This window comes from Polypterus senegalus, chromosome 3, assembly GCF_016835505.1.
Source record: "Polypterus senegalus isolate Bchr_013 chromosome 3, ASM1683550v1, whole genome shotgun sequence".
Classification (NCBI taxonomy): Eukaryota; Metazoa; Chordata; class Cladistia; order Polypteriformes; family Polypteridae; genus Polypterus; species Polypterus senegalus.
Genome location: NC_053156.1, coordinates 58,296,521 through 58,318,571, shown reverse-complemented (window position 1 = coordinate 58,318,571; position 22,051 = coordinate 58,296,521). Strand labels below are relative to the sequence as shown.

General features: G+C 37.6%; 1 protein-coding gene across 2 annotated transcripts in view; it reads left to right on the top strand.

Annotated features, from left to right (window-relative positions):
* The window catches only part of esyt1a (extended synaptotagmin-like protein 1a), a 102,627-nt gene that overhangs the window by 58,760 nt on the left and 21,816 nt on the right, over positions 1-22,051 (top strand). For both annotated transcript variants that reach the window (XM_039747279.1, XM_039747280.1), the window contains 15 exons: positions 2,908-3,028; positions 3,212-3,388; positions 4,178-4,260; positions 4,426-4,474; positions 9,601-9,690; positions 9,873-9,974; positions 12,091-12,162; positions 12,249-12,485; positions 16,852-17,070; positions 17,188-17,364; positions 17,549-17,631; positions 19,953-20,001; positions 20,514-20,603; positions 20,900-20,995; positions 21,819-21,890. In XM_039747279.1, the coding sequence (XP_039603213.1) occupies positions 2,908-3,028; positions 3,212-3,388; positions 4,178-4,260; positions 4,426-4,474; positions 9,601-9,690; positions 9,873-9,974; positions 12,091-12,162; positions 12,249-12,485; positions 16,852-17,070; positions 17,188-17,364; positions 17,549-17,631; positions 19,953-20,001; positions 20,514-20,603; positions 20,900-20,995; positions 21,819-21,890 (1,717 nt within the window). The remainder of the gene's footprint in view (positions 1-2,907; positions 3,029-3,211; positions 3,389-4,177; positions 4,261-4,425; positions 4,475-9,600; positions 9,691-9,872; positions 9,975-12,090; positions 12,163-12,248; positions 12,486-16,851; positions 17,071-17,187; positions 17,365-17,548; positions 17,632-19,952; positions 20,002-20,513; positions 20,604-20,899; positions 20,996-21,818; positions 21,891-22,051) is intronic.

Genomic DNA, 22,051 nt, shown 5'->3' with positions numbered 1-22,051 from the left:
ACTTTTGCATGTGGCAGGACTCCGAATCATATTGGAAGTCTGATGTATATAGGCTGAACAGGACCGGAGAAAGTAGTCCCCTGTGGCGATCCTGTGTTGCTGACCACAATGTCAGACCTGCAGTTCCCAAGACGCACATACTGAGGTCTGTCTGTAAGAGAGGCCACGATCCATGCCACCAGGTGTGAGTCTACTCCCATCTCAGTCAGCTTGTCCCTAAGGAGCAGAGGTTGAATGGTGTTGAAGGCGCTAGAGAAGTCCAAAAACATAATTCTTACAGCACCACTGCCACTGTCCAGGTGGGAGAGGGATTGGTGTAGCATATAGATGATGACATCCTCCGCTCCCACCTTCTCCTGGTATGCGAAATGCAGAGGGTCGAGGGCGTTTCGGACCTGTGGCCTCAGGTGGTGAACCAGCAGCCGCTCCATGGTCTTCATCACATGTGACGTCAGAGCAACAGGTTGAAAGTCATTCAGCTCACTAGGACGTGATACCTTTGGTACTCTGGTTATACAAAATGTTTTCCAAAGCCTTGGGACTCTCCCCTGTTCCAGGCTCAGGTTGAAGATGCCCTGTAGAGGACTCTCCAGTTCCAACGCACAGGCCTTCAGCAGTCGTGGCGATACACCAGCTTATCATCAGTCCTGTTTTTTTAATCTGCTCTGCTTAGCCACTGAATTATTTCTATCATCACTTTATAGGGGTGAGAATTGCCAGAGATGCTACAATAAAATATTATCCATATACAATGTGATGAAAATGTGATTTCATTTTGAGACATAAAAATGGAAATTTGAGATTAATTGAGATTTCTTTTTTATTTGACTGGGGTATAAAACTGGATTGTGTTCCTGTTATTAAAAAGGTGCCAGTCTGTTGTAAATAAAAATCAAAATCAATTTATCCCACTTATGTTTTTTTTTTTTTTTAATTGGGGTAGTTTCTCTGTAATGTTTTCATAATAAATTGAGAGAAGATGTTCGCTTTAAATGCCAGGAGAGGAACTTGTATCAGGATGTCTGCAGCCACTCTATAGTTGACTGTTGTCATTGATCCCTTTAAACCAAATGAAAATATATCCATTGCCAATTTCTTTGTCACATGCCGCATGAAAAAAGTCTTTGCTCCTTTTAAACAACTCTAGAGCAAATTGTTATTGTACAGAATCAAAATAGATAAAAATAAAAAAACTATAATCCATAAAATGTAAATAAAGTAATTATTTGTATACCTGTACACAGTAAATAATTAAAATAGTGCAGCAGTAAATACTGCAATGTAATACTGCCTGTTTTATTTTCCTCCACTTGCAGTCCTTTACAGCTTTAATTAGTTTCTTTCCTTCATCAGGTGTGCTTCATTCCCATATTCCATACAGATCCTAGCATTGCCTGTATACACTCTGGCTGAATGCTGATTGAGAGAAAAACCTTGGTGAGGGAGCAATAGGTCTTGTGTTGTCTTGTGTTTGCATTGAATGATTTTATCACCTGAAATTAAAAATGACAACCAATATGATGGGTGTTGGTTCTGTTTTTTTAGTTGTGTCTATAGTCACCTTGTTAGTTTGTAATTGGAGGCAATGAGAGCAAGTGAATACAATAAAGGGAAGGCGAACTCCATATACTTGGTAGAGGCCATGTATTAAGGATTTCTTTGAAATCATTGCAGAGGTTTTACTGAGGACTGTGGGTACAATATTTTTGAATGAGCTGTTAAACATTCATGGAATTATGCAGCGAAATAGGCCCTCTTGTGTCTCTTGCCTTAGCATACCGGAGGGAGCCAGTCCCGACTGAAAAGCACATAGCCATCAAGCTTTATAAACTGGCTCCCTGTGCAGTGTTACAGGGTTGTTGCCAAGACTTTTGGTGTGAGCAAAATCACTGTTCACAGGTGTGTATATGGGGTGTGTCAGGCCATATGCTCCAAACTAATGAGATAATACTTTCTCTGATGTGGAAGAGGCACAGCATTTTTTGCATGGCAGTTATGAGGCACACAAAATACCTCCGGTATATGGTGCAGCCAACAGCTCACATATCCCCGTTTCTGCACCAAGTGATGATTATCAGGATTATGTTAACAGGAAATGCTGGACATCTGTTGTTCTGCAAGCGGTTGTTGACAACAGATTAATGATCAAGGACATTTGTATTGGGTCAACCACAAGTGCTCTTGACGCATCACATTTGCATAGGTATTTGAACATTTACATCATGTCATGTGATCTAGAAAAAAGTGTTTCCATGGCAGTTTTGTAGTGGTAGGGTATTGGACCGTGTTAGCCATTATGGATGCAATGAGAAGTCAAGCAAATTTGCACCGTTTATTGGGTAACTGAACAGATTACAATATGCAAGCTTTCGAGGCAACTCAAGCCCCTTCTTCTGGAAGTTTGTAATTACAGTTACAGTTTTGCGAATTATTGCTTTGTTGAATTCCCTGAAAAGCCACCTCAAGCGAGCATATAAACATTTTTGTTTTTTCCATTACCGTTTTTTTTGTTCATTAATTTCAAAATGCACATTAAGGAGGTTGGTGGAAATGCTACAATAGAAAACCAAACATTATTATTATTAAAGACCTTAGCCATCCTGTACAGTCCCCTTTCTCCCACCTTTTTTCAAGCAAATGCTACAGAACTATTACAGCTTGTTCCACAACATTTCAGGGAAGTTTTTATCTTCAGGTCCAACAGCCATGTATACTGATAACTGAGTGTTTTCTTTTATATACGTTATATTCAATGTATAGCACATTGATATTTTACTGTTCTCTAGTATATTGCAGACATGCAAGATAAGATTCCATTGTATGATGTACAAATGATAAATGTTTAAGGTTGAAATTATACCTGAAAATGAATCTGAAGAAGATAACATTTGTTTTGTTTTATTTCAGCTCTCTGTCTGACACCAAGATCATGGACTCCATTGCCTCTTTCCTGGTTCTTCCCAATCGGCTGACTGTGCCTATAGTTGCTGATGTTCAGGTGGCCCAGCTTCGGTCCCCACTGCCACGGGTAAGACAATGTAGTTTATTAGCAACTTCTCCATCTATAAGGGTCATCTGTAGTTCTAGCACGATTTTATTATATTCTCCTTGTCTTAGGGTTTCAGTCCCTTTCAGAAATATTCCTTTTGTTTTTACTTATTCCCCAATTCAGTCTATCATTGGACGCTGACCATGTTCTGTTTTGATTTAGGGTATTGTGCGAATCTACCTGATTGAGGCACAGAATTTAACATCCAAGGATAACTTCATGAAGGGAGTTATTAAGGGTAAATCTGACCCATATGCCATTGTGCGTGTTGGGACTCAAGTTTTCATAAGCAAGGTCATTGATGAGAATCTGAACCCACGATGGAATGAGATGTATGAGGTGAGTTTGATAATAGAAGGCCTTCAAAGTATAGAGAGTCTTAAGCATGGTAATGGGGTGTTATTAATGGGCACCTGTACAGGAAGAATATGTGAATGGTATGTCTAAGGTTTACTGAGGGAAAAGAGTTGTGAGATTAAGGAGGGTTATTAATTTTATTATTAATTAATATTATTCTCTTCCTGACAGTGCAAACCATATGCAAAAAAAATAGAAGTTACTTCAGTGTGTAGCCATTGAAATTAGGTTCATGACTTTATAAAATGATTATTTAAAGAGCATTGATAACTAAGGCATTAAGGAATTAAGGGCATTGTATTAGTCTGGGAAACTCACATTTATCAGATGACTTGGAGAAAAGTCTCACTGGCTTAAAGACTCAAAGCTATAGACATGTATTTTAGAGATGACGAAGACAGTAATTTTTCAAAGTGCTTTGATGAGGAATGTGAGTTGGACCAGGCTCACAGACAGAAGAACACTAGAAGTCTTGGTTTCAGTTGTTCTGCACTTTGACACCTTGGGTTTGTCTCATGTTCTCATGCATATAAACACATATGTTTAATGCAGCAGTTGTAATTAAAACAAACATTCAGTTATTTACTGTAACTGTTGGTGTAGGTTAATTTGTAGGAAACTCTTGTTGTTCTTGCTTAAGTGAAATTCCTAGCAAGTATGTTGCCTAGCAATAAAGTTTCAAGTTTAAAAAAAAAAAAAAAATTCAGAAAGGTATGGCTTTCTCTCTGTGCTTGGCAGGAGGGGTCACTATTTCTATATTTTGGCTCTTAGGTTATTGTCCATGAAGTCCCTGGACAGGAACTGGAGTTAGAGATTTTTGACAAAGATCCAGACAAAGATGATTTCTTAGGCAGGTAAGTTTTCCAAATAAGACCATGCATTATGAATTATGCATTATGAAAACCTGCTGAAAAAAAGGATAATGGGTGGAAGGTGCAAGTGTAAGGCAGTAATTCTGGCTGGCTGGAGCTATGATGAGTTACTTCAGGATTCTCTCTCTCTTTCTCTGTCTCTCCAAGAATGAAAATGGACCTTGGAGATGTTAAGAAAACACGTTCTCTGGATCAGGTAAGGTGCTCAGTCAGTTGGTACTCCCCGGTCCACCATTAAGTCTTTGTAATAAAAAACTATTAACTGGTGTTCACATCTCCAGATGGCCACTAAAGAAGTCACTGACTTAAACGTTTACTATTTTTATATAACATCTACTGTATTATTTAAAGAAAAGAAAATTACAAAGTATTGCCAATTAAGTTTATTTAATATAGCACATTTCTATAGGACACCGTTTATATAAAAAAAAAAAAACTCTTGTTAAATAAACATAATTGTGAAAAATTAATCAAATTATGCATGTAGTAGTCGAGGAAGAGGATCCATAAGCTTTGCAACCAGAGCACCTGTCACCAGCACCTTTTTCCTTTGAGGCACCCCTTCACACAGAGACACACACACATACTATATGTTAATTATAAAAACATAATATTCTATAAATAATAACCTATGCGTTCTCTGGGACCTTTAGAGTTTTAGCTTTAGGAATGAAGGGAACATGGTTTTAACTGTCCCTAGATGCCCCATGGGTATGGTTAATGGTGTTTTACTGAGTGGTAAAGGACACTAATGAATAATAAACTAAGTTGTCCAGCCTGTTCACTAACTGACTAAATGAAGCTGCCCCAGAACTTGGCTTACAGATGGAAATGAAAGGAGTGATGTTTTACATATTAGGATCTGTGCATAGTCAGTGGGGGAGTTTTATGTTTAAAAAGGTGGTTAACACACAAACCTGTCCGTACACTAGAGAAATCTGCTTGCATTTGTTTTTACTCAATATGATGTTCCTTCTATCACAATTAAATTAAAAAGAATTTAGAATTATAAATTGTCAGATACAGTCCTACTTTATAATGGTAATATTTATATTGATAAAATGCAAATCAGATACATGGAATCCAAATACAGTGATCCCTCGCTATATCGCGCTTCGACTTTCGTGGCTTCACTCCATCGCGGATTTTAAATGTAAGCATATCTAAATATATATCACTGAATTTTCGCTGGTTCATGGATTTCTGCGGACAATGGGTCTTTTAATTTATGCTACATGCTTCCTCAGTTGGTTTGCCCAGTTGATTTTATACAAGGGACGCTATTGGCAGATGGCTGAGAAGCTACCCAATCAGAGTATTGCATATTAAATAAAACTCCTCAATGCTATACGATTTGTTTCCTGCGCGGTGCTTGGTTGTTTGCTTTTTTCTGTCTCTCTCACTCTCTCTGCCTGATTTAGGGGGTATGAGCAGAGGGGCTGTTTGCACAGAGGCTGTTTGCCTAGAGGATACCGGACGCTCCTCTAAAAAATACCACTTTATCGCGGTGCTTGGCAGACCTAAAAGCACGTATTCATTTTTTGATTGTTTGCTTTTCTCTCTCTCTCTCCAAACCCTGACACGCATTCTTTGAAGAGGAAGATATGTTTGCATTCTTTTAATTGTGAGAAAGAACTGTCATCTCTGTCTTGTCATGTAGCACAGTTTAAACTTTTGACTAAAGGGTGTTATTTCATGTCTAGAGAGCTCTAATAATGTTAACAGTGTGGGAGAGTTTATAAGGGCTTAAAATATATTAAAATAACCATACAAACATATGGTTTTTACTTCGCGGATTTTCATCTATCGCGGGGGGTTCTGTAATGCAACCCCCGCGATTGAGGAGGGATTACTGTAAACATTATCAGTATATTTATTTTAGTGAATCTGGGTGTGTCATTTAGATTAAGCATTATGCGAGTCTGTCCTAATATTGTGAGAAGGACCTCCTCCATTTTCATAATGAACATAATTCTTTTCACCCCAACATAAAGCTGAAGCTGAATTGCTCAAACAGAAGTCCGCTTCCTTGATACCACCGTTCAACTGAAAGACAACACCCTTGTAACTTGTTTTTCACAAACCAACCAACAGACAGACGGACCTACCTAAAAAGTGATAGCTTCCGCCCCAAGCATATAAGGCGTCTTTCTAAGTCTATTATTGTTTTGATTGAGCTCACGGGAGAATATTTACTTACAAACTCATTTTATTGAAATATTGAGATCTAAATACTGTATGTGTTTATTGCAGCTACAGCACCATTTGCAATTCACTACTGTAGTCTTACATCTCAAAGGTGTGTGTGTCTGTGTGTTTGTCTGTATGTGTGTGAGTATGAGGTGGTTCGATAACTCCAAACTGTCCTGGTATGAGTCAGTATGTTTGTGAATGATGTCTGTTATGGACTGGTTTACCATCTAGGCCTTGTTCATGCCTTGTATCCAATGCTGCCAGGATAAGCTTTAACCCATGGCATCCTAGTAATGTAGTAGCAAAGTTAAGAAAACACATGTACAGTCAGTTTTGAGCTCTTTATCCTTTATCACTGTGTTTTCAATTTTTGCCTTCATTATTCTTTAGCTGAATGTTTATACTGTACACCACATTTCTTGGTCACATAATTATACTTTTAGATAAATCTTCAGAAAATCTAGATAAAAATTTGTGTTAGTCCATTGCAGGCCATACTCCACCCCTCAATCCCCCAATTTTTTAAAGTAAAATACTTAAATAACGCTCAACAAAGAGCAGAAGAAAGTTGATATGTATCCATTTATCCATTTTTGACCTTGCCTACTTCAGTACAGTGTTGTGTGAACTCTGACAGAGCCTGGCTTGACAGCAGGCACTAATCCTGGACAGGACAATTGTGTTTTGTTGGACACACACACAGCCACACTCACTCACACTAAACTAATGAAGTGTCACCAATAAACATAGACTGCACAACCTTAGGAAGTGGGAAGAAAACCAGATTACAGGTGAAAAACCTAAATAGAGCGTTTATTAATATTATTTTAATTAGGTTCTAATTTAATTCGATTCTTAAGGTCATAATAGTAAGAATGTTATTTTGTAAGGTATATTTTACAGAAGACCATTAAGGGATAGACAAGTGAACAACCCATCTTCAATCCACCCAAATACAGATAAAACTAATCATATGTTTGGCTATGTTGACTCCATAATATGTACCGCACTGTTCACACATTCATACAGCCAGAACACAGATACAGTATGTGATGTTATTAACGTCAGGTCACAAAGGTCTCAGTGAGGGAAACTGAAATCCAAAACCTTCTTGTTTCTATTTTTTTCTTTCTGTATCTGGGTGATGTACTCTCTCACAATCTCTTTCAGTCATTACTGAATCTTGAATATTGTTATTTGTAAATAATTTGTCATAGATGTTGTGTTAATCTGCCTGCTTAGCAGTACTTTAGTTTCAAGATTATATAACATGTCGTGAAACATTCCTTTTCATGCTAAAATCTCTCAGCAACGATGCAACTGCATGTTGGTTCATTGTGGTACAGTCTGCTGTAATGTGCCGTTTAGGAGTGTAGACAACAGGGTAAGTGTCATTAATGTTCCAGAACTGCCTTCCGCTAGTGGGTAATCGGCGCAAAGAATTATGAGACGTGTAGGAGAGAGAATTAATATTACATTCCAGAGGCCATCTGATACTAAATACTTGAAAGTAAAATTGTCCTGTTTCAGACCATTGTGTTTTAAATGGTAAAGCAAATATTAATCAGTAGTTGGAGTGAGAATGGTGAGACAGCTGTGTGAATTAATTTTCCTACTTCAACTGTCCTCAATCTAGAATGAAAGCCAATGATTTCCTGATTACCCCATGACCTCATTTCATTACAGACAAATGTACACCACACATTCTTTCCAGTAACAAATAAAAAAAACAGATCTAGCTATGTTGCTGGCTTAAACAATATAGAAAAAGTAGGACACAGAAATAGCTGTTTAGTGACTTTTACTGATGCTCACTGTTTTTGTGAGCTACACCGTAAATTTGAATTTGTATGTATGTAATACATTAGTATTTGCTAAAGCCAAAATTTTATGTGGCATCTCCACAGTTTTAGTCAGGATCTGTTTAGGTCAAAATTACAAATGCTATTGTAAGAAAACTGTTAGCATGCCAGGATATTAAATACGATTGGGGACTTGGTTAACTGATTAGAAAGTTGATGCATTTAAAAAATTTTTTAGTTACTTTTTTCAAAGAGTCAGTTATCACATTTTTGTCTATTAAATATTTTTGTAACAGTGAGTCAAATTCAAAAATAACTCTGAAAATAGGATACCGTTACATGCTTTATTATGATACATTAAGTGCAAGCTGTTTAACGACACTACACAATATCATGTAGTTAAAAACTTATCTAAGGTAGGCTTGTGGTGACTCAATAGCTTTTATAGACAGCAGATTCCAATTCAAGTGTTGTAAAATGGCATTGGTTGATGGCCTGATATTAGTTGTGATTTGTGGGGGGTCAGTGACTGACTAATTGTAGTTCAAACTTTGTAGACATGACATTTTTAAAAGAAGTACTGATGGAGATGGAGATTTAAAACCTATGAAATCTAAAGGTCACATTTTTGGCTATTTCAGACCATGATTGAGAGTTGGTCTGAAGCTTTGCAAATAAACGGTAGTGTCAGAGAAATATTCAATCATTATAATTTGCAGATAGTGCAGCTATAAGCTTGTTTTTCGTAAATTGTAAATAACGAGTAAACTGTATATGTGTTCATTTTCTGTTTACAGAGTGACACAGTTCCTTTCTTCTCACATACATTAACTGTTAATGTACCTCCGGCAGATGGAAAAGTGAGCTGGTATATATGCGGCTTGGGCATGCACCTCTTCTGGCATATGACTAACTTGTACTAGGGATCCATTTTGCCATTAGAAGCAGCTGTTGCATGACTTAAAATACGCAAGTTGAAGTGACCTCTGTCAAAGTATATTTGGAATTGAAAATTAGTATGTAATTGAATTTGCACAGAATGTTTTTTCCCTCTTTTAAGATAGACAAGTTTGCAAATTCACCAAAGCTTTTATACTACTACCACTACTACATATAGATAAATCTGCAAGCATAGTTCTGATTAAAATTCTGTTCTTTGTAAGCATTCAAAAACATGTGTTATACCACCTGGTACTTGGTTCTTTTCTTCAGCAAGTGTTATTAGAAATGAGAGTAGGCATACATGTACAAATACATTAGTGTAGTATAATGCCACTTCCCATGGGGCCAGGCCTGAAACCGATACCTTATTTTTCTTTTCTAACAGTGGTACCAGCTAAAGGACACAGAAAAGGGACAAGTGCATCTGCGCCTGGAGTGGCTGTCTCTGCTCACCAATCCATCCAGTCTGGATCAGGTCAGTTCAGTAAATATGAACTTGCTTGCAGCCCAGCTGTGTTCTTTCATGTGGAACGATTCTTTATCTTTAAACTGTTTGTGAAGCCATCTCCGTCATCTTCAACTAATCCTCATTTTGTTGTCACTCAAATGAACCTAGAATTTTCTTTTTTTTCTTTCTTGCTTTCTGACTTTCTGCAGGTTCTTCAGGTAAACCGTGCTACTCGAACCACCTTTAAAACCAGCGACCCTCCCTCAGCTGCTATACTGGCGGTGTACTTAGACCGAGCGCAGGAGCTGCCTGTAAGTTTGTTTTCTCCTTATCACAAGGTCCCTTACTCATCTGTGGTTTTCCTGTTGGTATCCCACACTTGTTTGTAAATGCATGTTCTGTACTTCCTCAATATATCCTGCATACTCACCACTTCTGTTTTTTCACATTTTGCTCTCCACTTTCTGGTACACTAGGGATGCTCAACTCTTTTTCTTTAACCACCTTTTTCCAACAAACTACTTGTATGAATTAGTCAGTTACAATGTTGTTTTCATGAGAGCTTTATAATTGTATAATTGATCAGAAGTAATCATGCATTTAAGCTTAGGTTTTTCTGTTGGTTGAACCTACAGCCAGCCATATTTAACAGGAATGCCATTTAAGTTTTCTTGTCCTGTGATTTTATTATTTTAATTTTCTCACACATATTAATGAACTTTGGGATGATGATACCACACAAGGTTTAATTTAAAATTAAGCTTATCTAATTAGATGTTTCTTAGTATAGGACATCTAGTTTATTTTTGTGGATAGTTGCTTTAGGAGTAATAAATGCCTAAGAAAGTTAGTGAAAACTATTTAATATTAAACACAATTTATCCATCAATGAATGAATCCACACTTGTTCTAGCAGAAACTGCAGTCTGTTAAATTCTGAAATGGGCATCCAAAATACTTGGTGATGGCAGATAAATTTGCAGTGGATTTAAGCTACAAATATAGATGTTCTCCTTACAGTTTCCTTGTTCTTTCTTATCAAAGCACCTTAAACCTGTCATGTGTATACGCTATCTACTTAATATGTGTATATTTTATTGTGCTATTTTTTTGTAATGCACAAAGAGATGCAGTCGTTAAAATGAACAGTATGGTATACTGAGCAAGGTTTGAATCCTGTCTTCAGTCCACTCTGTGACTTTATGCAAGCCATGTAACTTGCAAGTGCTTCAGCTGTGAAAATAAATAGAGTAAACTTTGTACCAAGGTGATGTACTTGTAAGTGCCTTGGGATTATGTTTCATGTAGTAGGGCAGTATACAAATTATAATGTATTTCCAGGTGCTAAACAGCATCAACGATTGTTAGTAGGCTAATCTTGTTTCAAAGCTGGTATTCTATGTTGTATGTTTATTTCTATAGCACATTTTCATACAAACCATTTATGTTGTAGCTCTAAGTGCTTTACAAGATGTTAAAGAGGAAAAACAATTGCAGGTAAAAATAAAATAATGAATTAGAAACAAATGAGTATATGAATGAAGTATTAAAAATAATAAAAATAAATCAATACGTACCATACAGACCTCATTGGTGGATTGCTGCAGAGATGGTTGTCCTTCTGGAAGGTTCTCCTCTCTCCACAGAGGACATCTGGACCTCTGACAGAGTGACCATCGGGTTCTTGGTCACCTCCCTGACTAAGGCCCTTCTCCCCCGATCGCTCAGTTTAGATGGCTGGCCAGCTCTTGGAAGAGTCCTGGTGGTTTCGAATTTCTTACACTTATGGATAATGGAGGCCACTGTGCTCATTGGGACATTCAAAGCAGCAGAAAATTTTCTGTAACCTTCCCCAGATTTGTGCCTCGAGACAATCCTGTCTCGAAGGTCTACAGACAATTCCTTTGACTTCATGCTTGATTTGTGCTCTGACATGAACTGTCAACTGTGGGACCTTATATAGACAGGTGTGTGCCTTTCCAAATTATGTCCAATCAACTGAATTTACCACAGGTGGACTCCAATTAAGCTGCAGAAACATCTCAAGGATGATCAGAGGAAACAGGATGCACCTGTGCTCAATTTTGAGCTTCATGGCAAAGGCTGTGAATACTTATGCACATGTGCTTTGTCAATTTTTTTATTTTTAATAAATCTGCAAAAACCTCAAACTTTTTTCACGTTGTCATTTATGGGGTGGTGTGTGTAGAATTCTGAGGAAAAAAATGAAGTTAATCCATTTTGGAATAAGGCTGTAACATAACAAAATGTGGAAAAAGTGATGCGCTGTGAATACTTTCCGGATGCACTGCATGTCTTTATTGGGTGTTCAGACTGTCTAGGTCAACAACTGCAGTACTGTAGATACATTATATATATATATATATATATATATATATATATATATATATATTTATTTATTTTTAGCTGAAAAATGGAAGCAAGAACCCAAATCCCATGGTGCAGTTGTCTGTTCAGGATGTGACCAAGGAGAGTCGGGTGAGTGCCTATATGTTTTTGAATTTTTGCTGCTTTTCAGCCATAGATTTCAGCATCTGACTAACTGATATTGTCTCTTTTTGTAGACCTGTTATGGAACCAATAGTCCAGTGTGGGAAGATGCTTTTCACTTTTTTATCCAAAACCCAAAAACCCAAGAACTTGACTTACATGTGAAGGATGATGACCGTGTACTAGCACTTGGCTCTTTAACTCTCCCGCTGAGCCGTTTACTAAGCAGTGAAAACCTCACACTTGACCAGTGGTTCCAGCTGGACCATTCAGGCTCTGCTAGTCGCCTGTACATGAAAATCGTTTTGAGGGTGAGCATATGTATTCAGACATGGTATTTTTGTTTATATTGGTTGTATTGGATAGTCCTGCATCTTTTACAATGTGTGTTTTCCTAACAAACTCCACATAGGACTCATGATTTTGGATGGTGCCATGTTAAATGTAAAAACTATATTCATGTTTACAAACCCATCTCTTTAAAATTGCAGACTGTGTGATGCAAATCATGGCCCTTTGGTTGTTTTGGATGATGTCTGCTGGAATGTAACCTCCCTGCTTTTAGCATTCCAAGAATGGGCACATACTGCATGATTACGTAGTGTTTACCAGATCTAACAAGAGGGCTTTGTGCATACTTTCAGTTATTTGTGGTTTTGGCACACTCTGTAAAAGCAGGACCAATAAAGAAACACTAAAATTGGGTTGAGACTTAATATAATGTGATGTACTTAAGGCTTATTCATTTGAGTCCCAATACTGCATATATAAAAGGATGATGGGATGTGTTTAAATAGTTGGACAACAAAATGAACATGTAGAATTACAGGATATTACTTAAAGCTATATTGTTTAAAAGATTTGTAACTTTTAAGCTAATGTTATATTAACAGGTTATTTAGTTTTGACTTTGAATAGATGATCAGGCAGATTGATGTGCAGTATTGAATCACAGAGACCATCCATCCATCCATTTATTCATTTTTCAAACCCACTTGTCCTGAACAGGGTCTAACGGGAAAGATGAAGCCCTTTCTAACAAGCATCGAGTGCAAAGCAGTAACCATTCCATTGCAGGATTATATACGTAACACCTAAAAACACACAGTAGGGCCAATTTAGCAATGCCAGTTCACCTTCCAAGTACTTGCAGGATGCTTTGTAAGAAATATATAAGTTGTTGCATCCTTTCATTCATTTATTAGTTTTCTGAACCATTAATTTCCATATGAATCCAGAGTCTACCATGACATATTTGACACAGGGTAAATACCAGCCTCAGTTTCAGCACAAGGCCGTCATAGGGAATATTGTTGCATTTTCTCACAATAACGGACCCTGGGCCATTTTTGAATTGTTGATTGACCTGACTTGCATGTCTGTGATCTGCGGGAAGAAAGCCAAAAGAACACACAGAGTAAATGCAAGGTTTGAGTCAGACTATCTCTTATCAATGACAGAAATTGAATAATTAGTACTTATTAGTCTGATGTGAATGGAGATGTATTGAGTCTTTAGTCTCCACACAGACCACACACCAACCTTGGAATCGAGTCAGAATTCATCCAGTTGATGTGGAAATGTTACTCATTTAACCCATGTAGTCCACTACTTATGTACAGTAGGTCAAGTAGACGATGGAATATATTTTTGTAGTATTCAAGCCTTTGTTATGAGATATGCAAAAAAATCAAGTTTGGAAATACTGAGGAATAGATGTTGAATACCATCTTACAATTTAGCTTTTCATATGTTGAAATGTAAGAAATGCTCGAGAAAATTTGAAAAAAGTTTTTTCGTGCTGGTAATCCCTGCCTGGGATTTGTTCCTGCCTTGCACCCTGTGCTGGCTGGGATTGGCTCCAGCAGACCCCCATGACCCTGTGTTAGGATATAGCAGGTTGGAAAATGACTGACTGACTTAATGCAGATAAGTATAAGAGCATGGCTTGAACAAAGTGCATATAATGCTTCATATTGCAATGTAGTCTTTGTAGCAAATGCAATTAAGTGGTTTCCAAAATAAACTGTATATATATTGTAGAGAAATCTTATCTTATTGTGTTCAAAGCACTTAACAGAAAAAGTCAGCAAATTCATAGGCAGCAGTTAATAATTGAATACATGCTGTGTATCTTTGAAATGAAGAGCATTACAACTTTTTTTTTCACATCAACCCATCCTTTCGTATAATTAGATGGAGGGGGCGGGGAGGGGGAGAAACAATTAAAATATTCCTAATTATTTTGAAATGTACCCTTTATAACATTCTAAACTAAATACACTGCTATTTCACATAATAAAACATTTCCTAAAGTTTTCAAGATGTTGTAAGAAATAGAAAGAATGTGTAATACTTTAAAAAAACATGTTTGGTTTTTTTGAGCTAATGATTTGCATAATACAAAACGAAAAGGGATATTTACAGTCTCCCTTAGTATACTAGTTTCACTCTATAAGACAACCACATACACACACCACCTAAATTACAAAACTGTAATGGTGTAATATACAGCAAGTCCACTAGGGACATTTAAGCAATCCAAGACATTATACTGCAAATATATTGTACAGTACATGCATGCTGCCACACATCCATCCCATTTTCCGAACCTGCTTATCCAAGGCAGGGCCGTAAGGAAGTGGGAGCCAATTCAGACATGCATCTGGTGCAAGACGGGAACAACACCTGAACTGAACGCTAGTCCATCGCAAGGAGAACACACACAGATACACTTACTAGGGCCAATTTAACAGTTCACCAAACCTGCATGTCTGTAGACTGTCAGAGGAAATTGGAGTATCCGGAGGAAACCTAAGATGTCATGAGCGGACTGTGTAAACTCCATATGGGCAGTATTCACTTAAGCAGTTCAGTTTTCTCATTGCAGAAGATTTTCTCAAACACTCTGTTGTGAAAATGCAGAGAATCTCTTGTAAGAATGTGCCTAAAAGGCCACGCTTAAATTTTTATGTTCATTGCTAGCATAGGAATGTAATTCTCTTAATTATAGTGGCCAGGAGCCTCTTCTCTCAGTGTTACTTCCATTTATTATCGATCAACTTTCCTTCTTTATCAGCAGTCATTTTTATCCATTCTAGGGTCATGTAGCCACAAGAGGTGTCATTCCTCCATTTTTTGTTTTTCCTTTTGATCCTTTGTGACTGGCTTCCAGGCATGGAAACCGATGGAAACTTTTTAAGGACAGATTTCAAACAAATATTGTAAAGTTTATCTTCACGTAGATTACCAAATAGAATAATTTACCATATAGTGCAGTAGAACGTGGTACTTCTGGGACTCAATGTTATTTTAGAAAAATTAGGTGAACAGGATTGACAAGTTTTGTTGATTTGAATGACCTATTCTCATCAATGTTGTTTTAATGTTTGGTGTCACTCGCTTGGGTCTTTCATGTATGTCATGCTTCGTGTCCAATTCTGACAAGAAAGCAAGACAAGCTTTGAGACATCAGGTATTTTGGCCACTCTCCTTAGTGGTTCCACGATGCTACCCATTTCATCTGTCCATGAAGGCAGAGCAAACTGTCTTGACTTCAGCACAATACCAGCGCTTGCCATCTGTAGAAAAATTCAGATGAGTCATCCATCATAGGCTGCATTAATAATGGAAATGAGTCAGAGTACAGGGAGGTTATGGAGAACTTTGTCTTGTCATGCAGGTGCAACAACCTGCAACTCAACATCAGCAAGAAAAAAGAATTGATGGTCGACTTCAGACGTGCCTAGAAGCCTCTTAGACCAGTCACCATTCAGGGGGAGGTTGTGGAAGTGGTGCAGAGATACAAGTAGATAAATAGCAAAATGGACTGATCAGACAACACAGGGGCACTGCACAAGAAGGGCCAGAGCAGACTCTACTTGCTAAAAAGACTCTGGTCTTTTGTTGTGTGCAGCAAGCTGCTGGAAATGTTTTACCATAGTAGCCAGTGTGGTGTTCTATGCTGCTGTCTCTTGGAGAATCAACCTGAGCACAATGCCTGAACAAACCTACCAGAAAAGCCTGCTCAATCACAGTTGAATGTTGTGGACACACTGGAAGCTGTGGTGGAAAACAGGATGATAAAAGTGGGTGTTATCAGGAAAAATCCCTTCCATCACCTCCAGGAGGTGCTATCTTGGAGCACTTTTAGCCATAGGCACATTCCATCATGGTGTGCTAAGAAGCCCTACCGGTTGTCTTTTCTGCCTACTGCTATCAGACAATTCAATGCTTCCATCCGATGTACTTGTTAAGTTTATTTGTTGATTGATTGATTTGGCTGTATTATCTGTCCTTTGAGTCTGTATTCTTGTTTTATGTTTATGCTTCTGTATGCATTTGAATTCCCCATGGTATTAATAAAGTTTATCTAATCTAATAAGTAAAAACTGTTATGCATAGAGAAAAAAATCACTTCCAGTATGGGGAATAGTACATAACTGGCAGTTGAGTTAGATGATGCTTTTGTCTTAAGAATATAAAATTAAGGAAAATGTTTACTGTTATGGAAAAGAACAAAGATAATGTCCAAGTCATCCCCATTTTGAGCCTTTTTCTTATCCATTTTTTATTGTTGAGTGTAAGGAAGAAAGTGAGAAAGACGACCAAAGTAAACTTGAATGGTATCCTGGAACAGAATGTATTTAGCTGAAATGCTGTTTGATTTTGTTTCAGATTTTAGCATCTGAGAGTGCTGGTGCACCTAAATCACCTGTTAGTACTTCACCCTGTTTACCAACCCCTGGAGAAGTTTTGCCAAAACCCAGTGATCCCCCGAAGAAAGAAGAAGAGAAGGCTGCAGAAGAAGTTGTTACAGGAACTTCAAGTGTTATACAGCAGTCAGGTGCACCACAGCAAATGTGCTCCAGTGTTGATGAGGACTTTACCTCTGAGGTTAGTTTTGATTTGTGATGTTGCTTGATTGTATTACACAGCTCTTCTATAACAGACATGTCATAGTCCTTGTTATTACATACACCAAGGTTGGCATTAACAATGTGTTTCTTCTAGGGGGTGCTACGTATTCACCTGGTTGAAGCTGAGAACTTGATTGCCAAAGACAACTTTTTAAAAGGCATGATGCAGGGGAAGAGTGACCCCTATGTAGTAATTCGGGCAGGTGCCTACTCCTTCCGCAGCCGTGTCATCAAAGAAAACCTGAATCCTAAATGGGGAGAACTTTATGAGGTGAGACCATGGACATACTTGTTTGTGTAGAACCATCCATAATTTCAGTAAATGTGCTTGCCCAGCATCACAGGAGACCTGCAGACAACCTGGAATAACTGTGTGGTTAGTTTGATTCAAGAACACAGTTTCTACCCCTGTAGTCAACCTCTCAGACACTCTCTTTGTCTCTTTCTCTCTTCAGGTAGTTATGACTATGATACCAGGACAGGAATTGGAGTTTGAACTATTTGATAAAGATATTGATGAAGACGATTTTCTAGGCAGGTTAGTACATTGATTCAAAAGCCTATGACTTGATGCTTAAAGTAGTGTAAAGAATAATGGTTAACATTCTTTGGTGAAGTAAGATCATCTTTTGGGTGACTCCATAAGTTAACATTAGATGATTTTGCAGACAGCACAGTCCTACAAAGAGGTTAGTTCAACAACAGATTTTAGAAATCCATTTGTTAATATTGTTGACACTATACATACACAAGACATTCATGCATCAAACATTAGTTATTCTTTTAACTCTAGAAAGATTTGGGAGGGCAATGACAACATAGTCATCACTTTTAAAAGGCATTCATTGCATAACGGCAACAGTTTACTAAAACTTTGTACAATGGTCATCATGGAAGGGAGAACACTTTAGAGCATGTTATATTGAAAACAGGTGGATAGTAGCCAGAAAGTGCCTTTCAACAGCAGAGACAGAAGCACGGTTAAGTGGTTTTTGATCATGCTAACTGAGATGGAAATGCAGTGATGTTGACTTATAGATGTGATGATGTGTGGTGGACAGCAAGGGTATCAAGATTCAGTTGCAAAAGCAACTAATTTTAAAAAAAAGTTGCAGTGCAGTGGATTCTTTAAATTTAATAATACTTATAATAATAATTACTTAATAATAACTAATTACATTTATATAGTGCTTCTCTAACTATTTAAAGTGTTTTACCTAGAGTGGGGGCACTTCATCCAGTTGGATGCTGGACAATGGTGGTGGTTGCTGTGATGGCAGCCATTCTTGCACCAGTGCACTTACCACACATTGGCTATTAGAGGTAATGAAGGGGTGAGATAGAAAGTTAGCCGGTTAGAGACAGGTGATGATTAGGGGGGCAGAACTGAAGAGGCCACGATGAGCAATTTAGCCAGGACACCCCCACTCTTTTCAAAAGATACTTAGGGAGCATTTATGACCTCAGAGAGTTAGGACATCAGTTTTATGTCTGATCTGTCCCCATCAGTGTACTGGGATGTTAAGGTCCACACACAGACCACAGGGAAAATGCCCCCTGCTGACCTCACCAACACCTTTTCCAGCAACAACCCAAGCTTTTCCTAGATGGTTTCTAATCCAAGTATTGACCAGGCTCAAACATGCTTATCATCCTATAGAATATGTATTCTGAAGTGTAAGGGTATGACTGCTTGCTATTTTGTTTTTATAATATGAAACAGATGACATTAAATGAGGATTAGTAATTAAAACCTATTCATTATTCTACATTGATACATGCCCAGAAATGTCTTACAGTTCATGAAAATGTTATTTGACAGTTTTTGTAACATTGTAAGGCAAGCTTTAATTCAAGTGGTGATCAAAACATCTTGGAACTGAATCTGTGATACTGATTTTATAAAGATGAATTTATCTATGCTAAAATATTCGGTTTTTACCATTTGTAGTTTTTATAGAATATGTCTCATATTTCAGAACCAAACCAACATCAGGTCTGATTATGCAAAATACATTATGGTGTTATCTTTCAGTTTCAAACACTAGAGTATAATATGCCTATTATTTATGGCTAGCCAATGTTTACCAGGACCAGTTATGTTATAGTCAAGAAAAGTGCTGCAAACTTCACTTGTGGCAGAATGTTTCTCAGATGTTACCCAAGATCTTAATGGAATTTAACATCGACAACCATATTGCATCTGTGGAGTGAGTCATAATCAAAGATTGACTGTGCATCAGGTTGAAGACACTATAGGGATTAGTCGATGGTCAGTTGTCTGTGCACTTTGACTCTTGAAATCAACCATCACCACATCCAGTGTTCCAAGAAGTATCTCAGGCTATTGAGATGAAATGTGGATATACAGCTGTGACCCAGTCTAGTGTTATGATTCTCCAACACCAAAGAAAGTCAATGGCGCAAGCCTCGGCGAAAAACATTATATGCACAATTTTTTATGATGTTAAGGGTCACTTTAGAATATATTGTTCAAGTAAGCATATCTATTTTTTCCCATGTTCCACGACACTTTGCTTAAATCTGACATTTTCTTTAAGAGAACCTAAGCAAATCTTTGTATTTACTCTTCTGGAGCAAACTGACGTATTACAGTTGTAAGTGACTAGAATTTATGTCCAAAGGACAAATACATAATAATATTGTTTCCATATTTCCACAATTGGACCTGTCCTGGATGAAGTGACTTTCTTTGGGTTACACTGTGATCCAAATGTGAACATTGAACCAATGATCTTTCACTTTACAGTTCAATGCCTTAGGCTATAAATTACTCGGTTTGTTACCCAAATGTTTCAGCAAAACAGAAAGAAATGTGATTTCTGAATTCTATTGCAGGTTAAAAATCAACATGCTGGACATCACCACCAACCAGTACACAGATGAGGTATGTCCATTCCAATTTCAATATTTAGTTATTATTGTAATGTGATTTATGCATTTACTGTAGAAGGAGCAAGAAAGTTTTCTTACTCAGTGTAACATGCCGTGGTGCATGAAGGAGGTAGACACCTGTACTTTTCAGCCAACACTAGGAGACAACAACATCCAAGGTTATTCTGATACGTGTAGCAACATTTTGCTTCTTTGCACATCAGTATCATTCCTTCACATCTACTTAAATAAATTCCTATATTGGGAGTGTAAAATTCTTGATAGGTAGATTTTATGTCTTCCATAACAAACAATGGTAACAATAATCGTGCAAGATCAAAAACATACTTTAAGGTGGAAGTTGAGCTAGAGTTCATCAGTCCTACCCCATAGCAGTGTTTTTTTGTTTACAGTTATTGATCTGTCTTCCATGTTACATAACCGCCAATTTTGCTTTTTGCCTGCAAACTCTTAACATTCAGTTCTGGAATTCTAACTCTCGGTCCATCTCTTTTTTTGTTTCAGTGGTTCACTCTGTCAGAAGTTAAATCAGGGAGCATTCACCTCATTTTGGAATGGCTTCCACGTATCGCGGACACCACTGCGCTTCAGCAGGTATAACATATGGAAAAATGGAGATGTAGTTAGAAGTTTCTGTGGATAGGACAGAATTACATAGAGAAATTGGTGAACTCATTTATACTGGGATTGTGAATTTTGGCTAAATTTGGTTTGAGAATTATGACATATATGCAGCAATATTGTGAAAGATAGTCAAGGTATCCAGTTGATGTGCTGGGATTTGGAGAACTGGAATAGTTTTAAATTAGGGCACCCAATTAGACCACGATACATCTGCAGATAGCTGTTCTTAAAAAATAATCTTTATTTTTGTGTAATTTGTTTTCTAGATAATCCACATGAACAGTCTTGCTTCTTACCAAAATAAGGTTCATCCCTCTGCTGCCATCTTATATGTGTATCTTGATCGTGGCCATTCTCTTCCTGTAAGTATTTCATTGTTTTTGATGTTCTGATCGCTATTATATGTAACTAAAGGTGATGTCACATTGCGCAACTTTTTATTGTGGGCAGATCAGATTCCTAAAGCGCAGTTGTTGAGCTCGTTGCCAGACCACGTAAGTTTTAAATGACTGAAAATCACTGCGTATGTCACATTTAGCAATGACATAGTGACTGTCCAGCACAGTTGTGCTCTCCCCTTTTTCTGACAGCCAATAGCATACTGCTTAATAAAACCGGAACTGTACAAATTGTTAACAGCTGTGGGATGTTTAGCACCAATCTATGCCTTTCTTCAGATTGGGAGGTCCAATGCCCCTCTGCTGGCTGACGAAGGGTTAACAGGTACAACGAGTTTAGCCACAGTCCCTGCACTTTTTTTACCCATTCTGCTTTTGTAGGTAAAACATGAAACATCTGAATGACAAGTCTATTTTCTGTTTGTGAGGTTCAAAACTGGGCATTCCTTGTCACTATATTCTGTGCATTGCACTTCCAGATGAGCAATCATTGACAGCTAAAACCTATGACTAAGGAGAAAATAAGGAGAATAGTGAGCCGCAGACTAGTTGAAGTGAGTTGTTGGGTATGTCCCTTTGATGGAGCGGCTTCACAGGAGGATTCCACCAACTGCCTACAACTTGCTAAGATTATGTAATTGAAGACTACAACTGAAAATCACTGGAAAAGTCGTGTAATGTGACCTAGGCTTTACTGAGCTCTAAGAGTACCAGACTTTTATGACTAAAAGGCAAAAAGAACTACACCTTTTATTTTTGTTTATGACAATTTTTATATTTTTTTTAGTTCAGCAAGGCCCAGAAACCCCCAAAGGCAGGAGCTGAACTTTCTTTAGGGAATCTGACGTACAGGTCAAAGGTAAGAGCAACTCTGTGGTCAGTGTTTGTTTGAGCTGTGGTAATGTTAAACCTTTCTGTTTGTTTATCATACAGCATCTGAAAGTGAATTGTCTTAAAAGTTTGAGTTTTGAGTGTGTGTGTATATGTATATGTATATGTGTGTGTGTATAGTGTATGTGT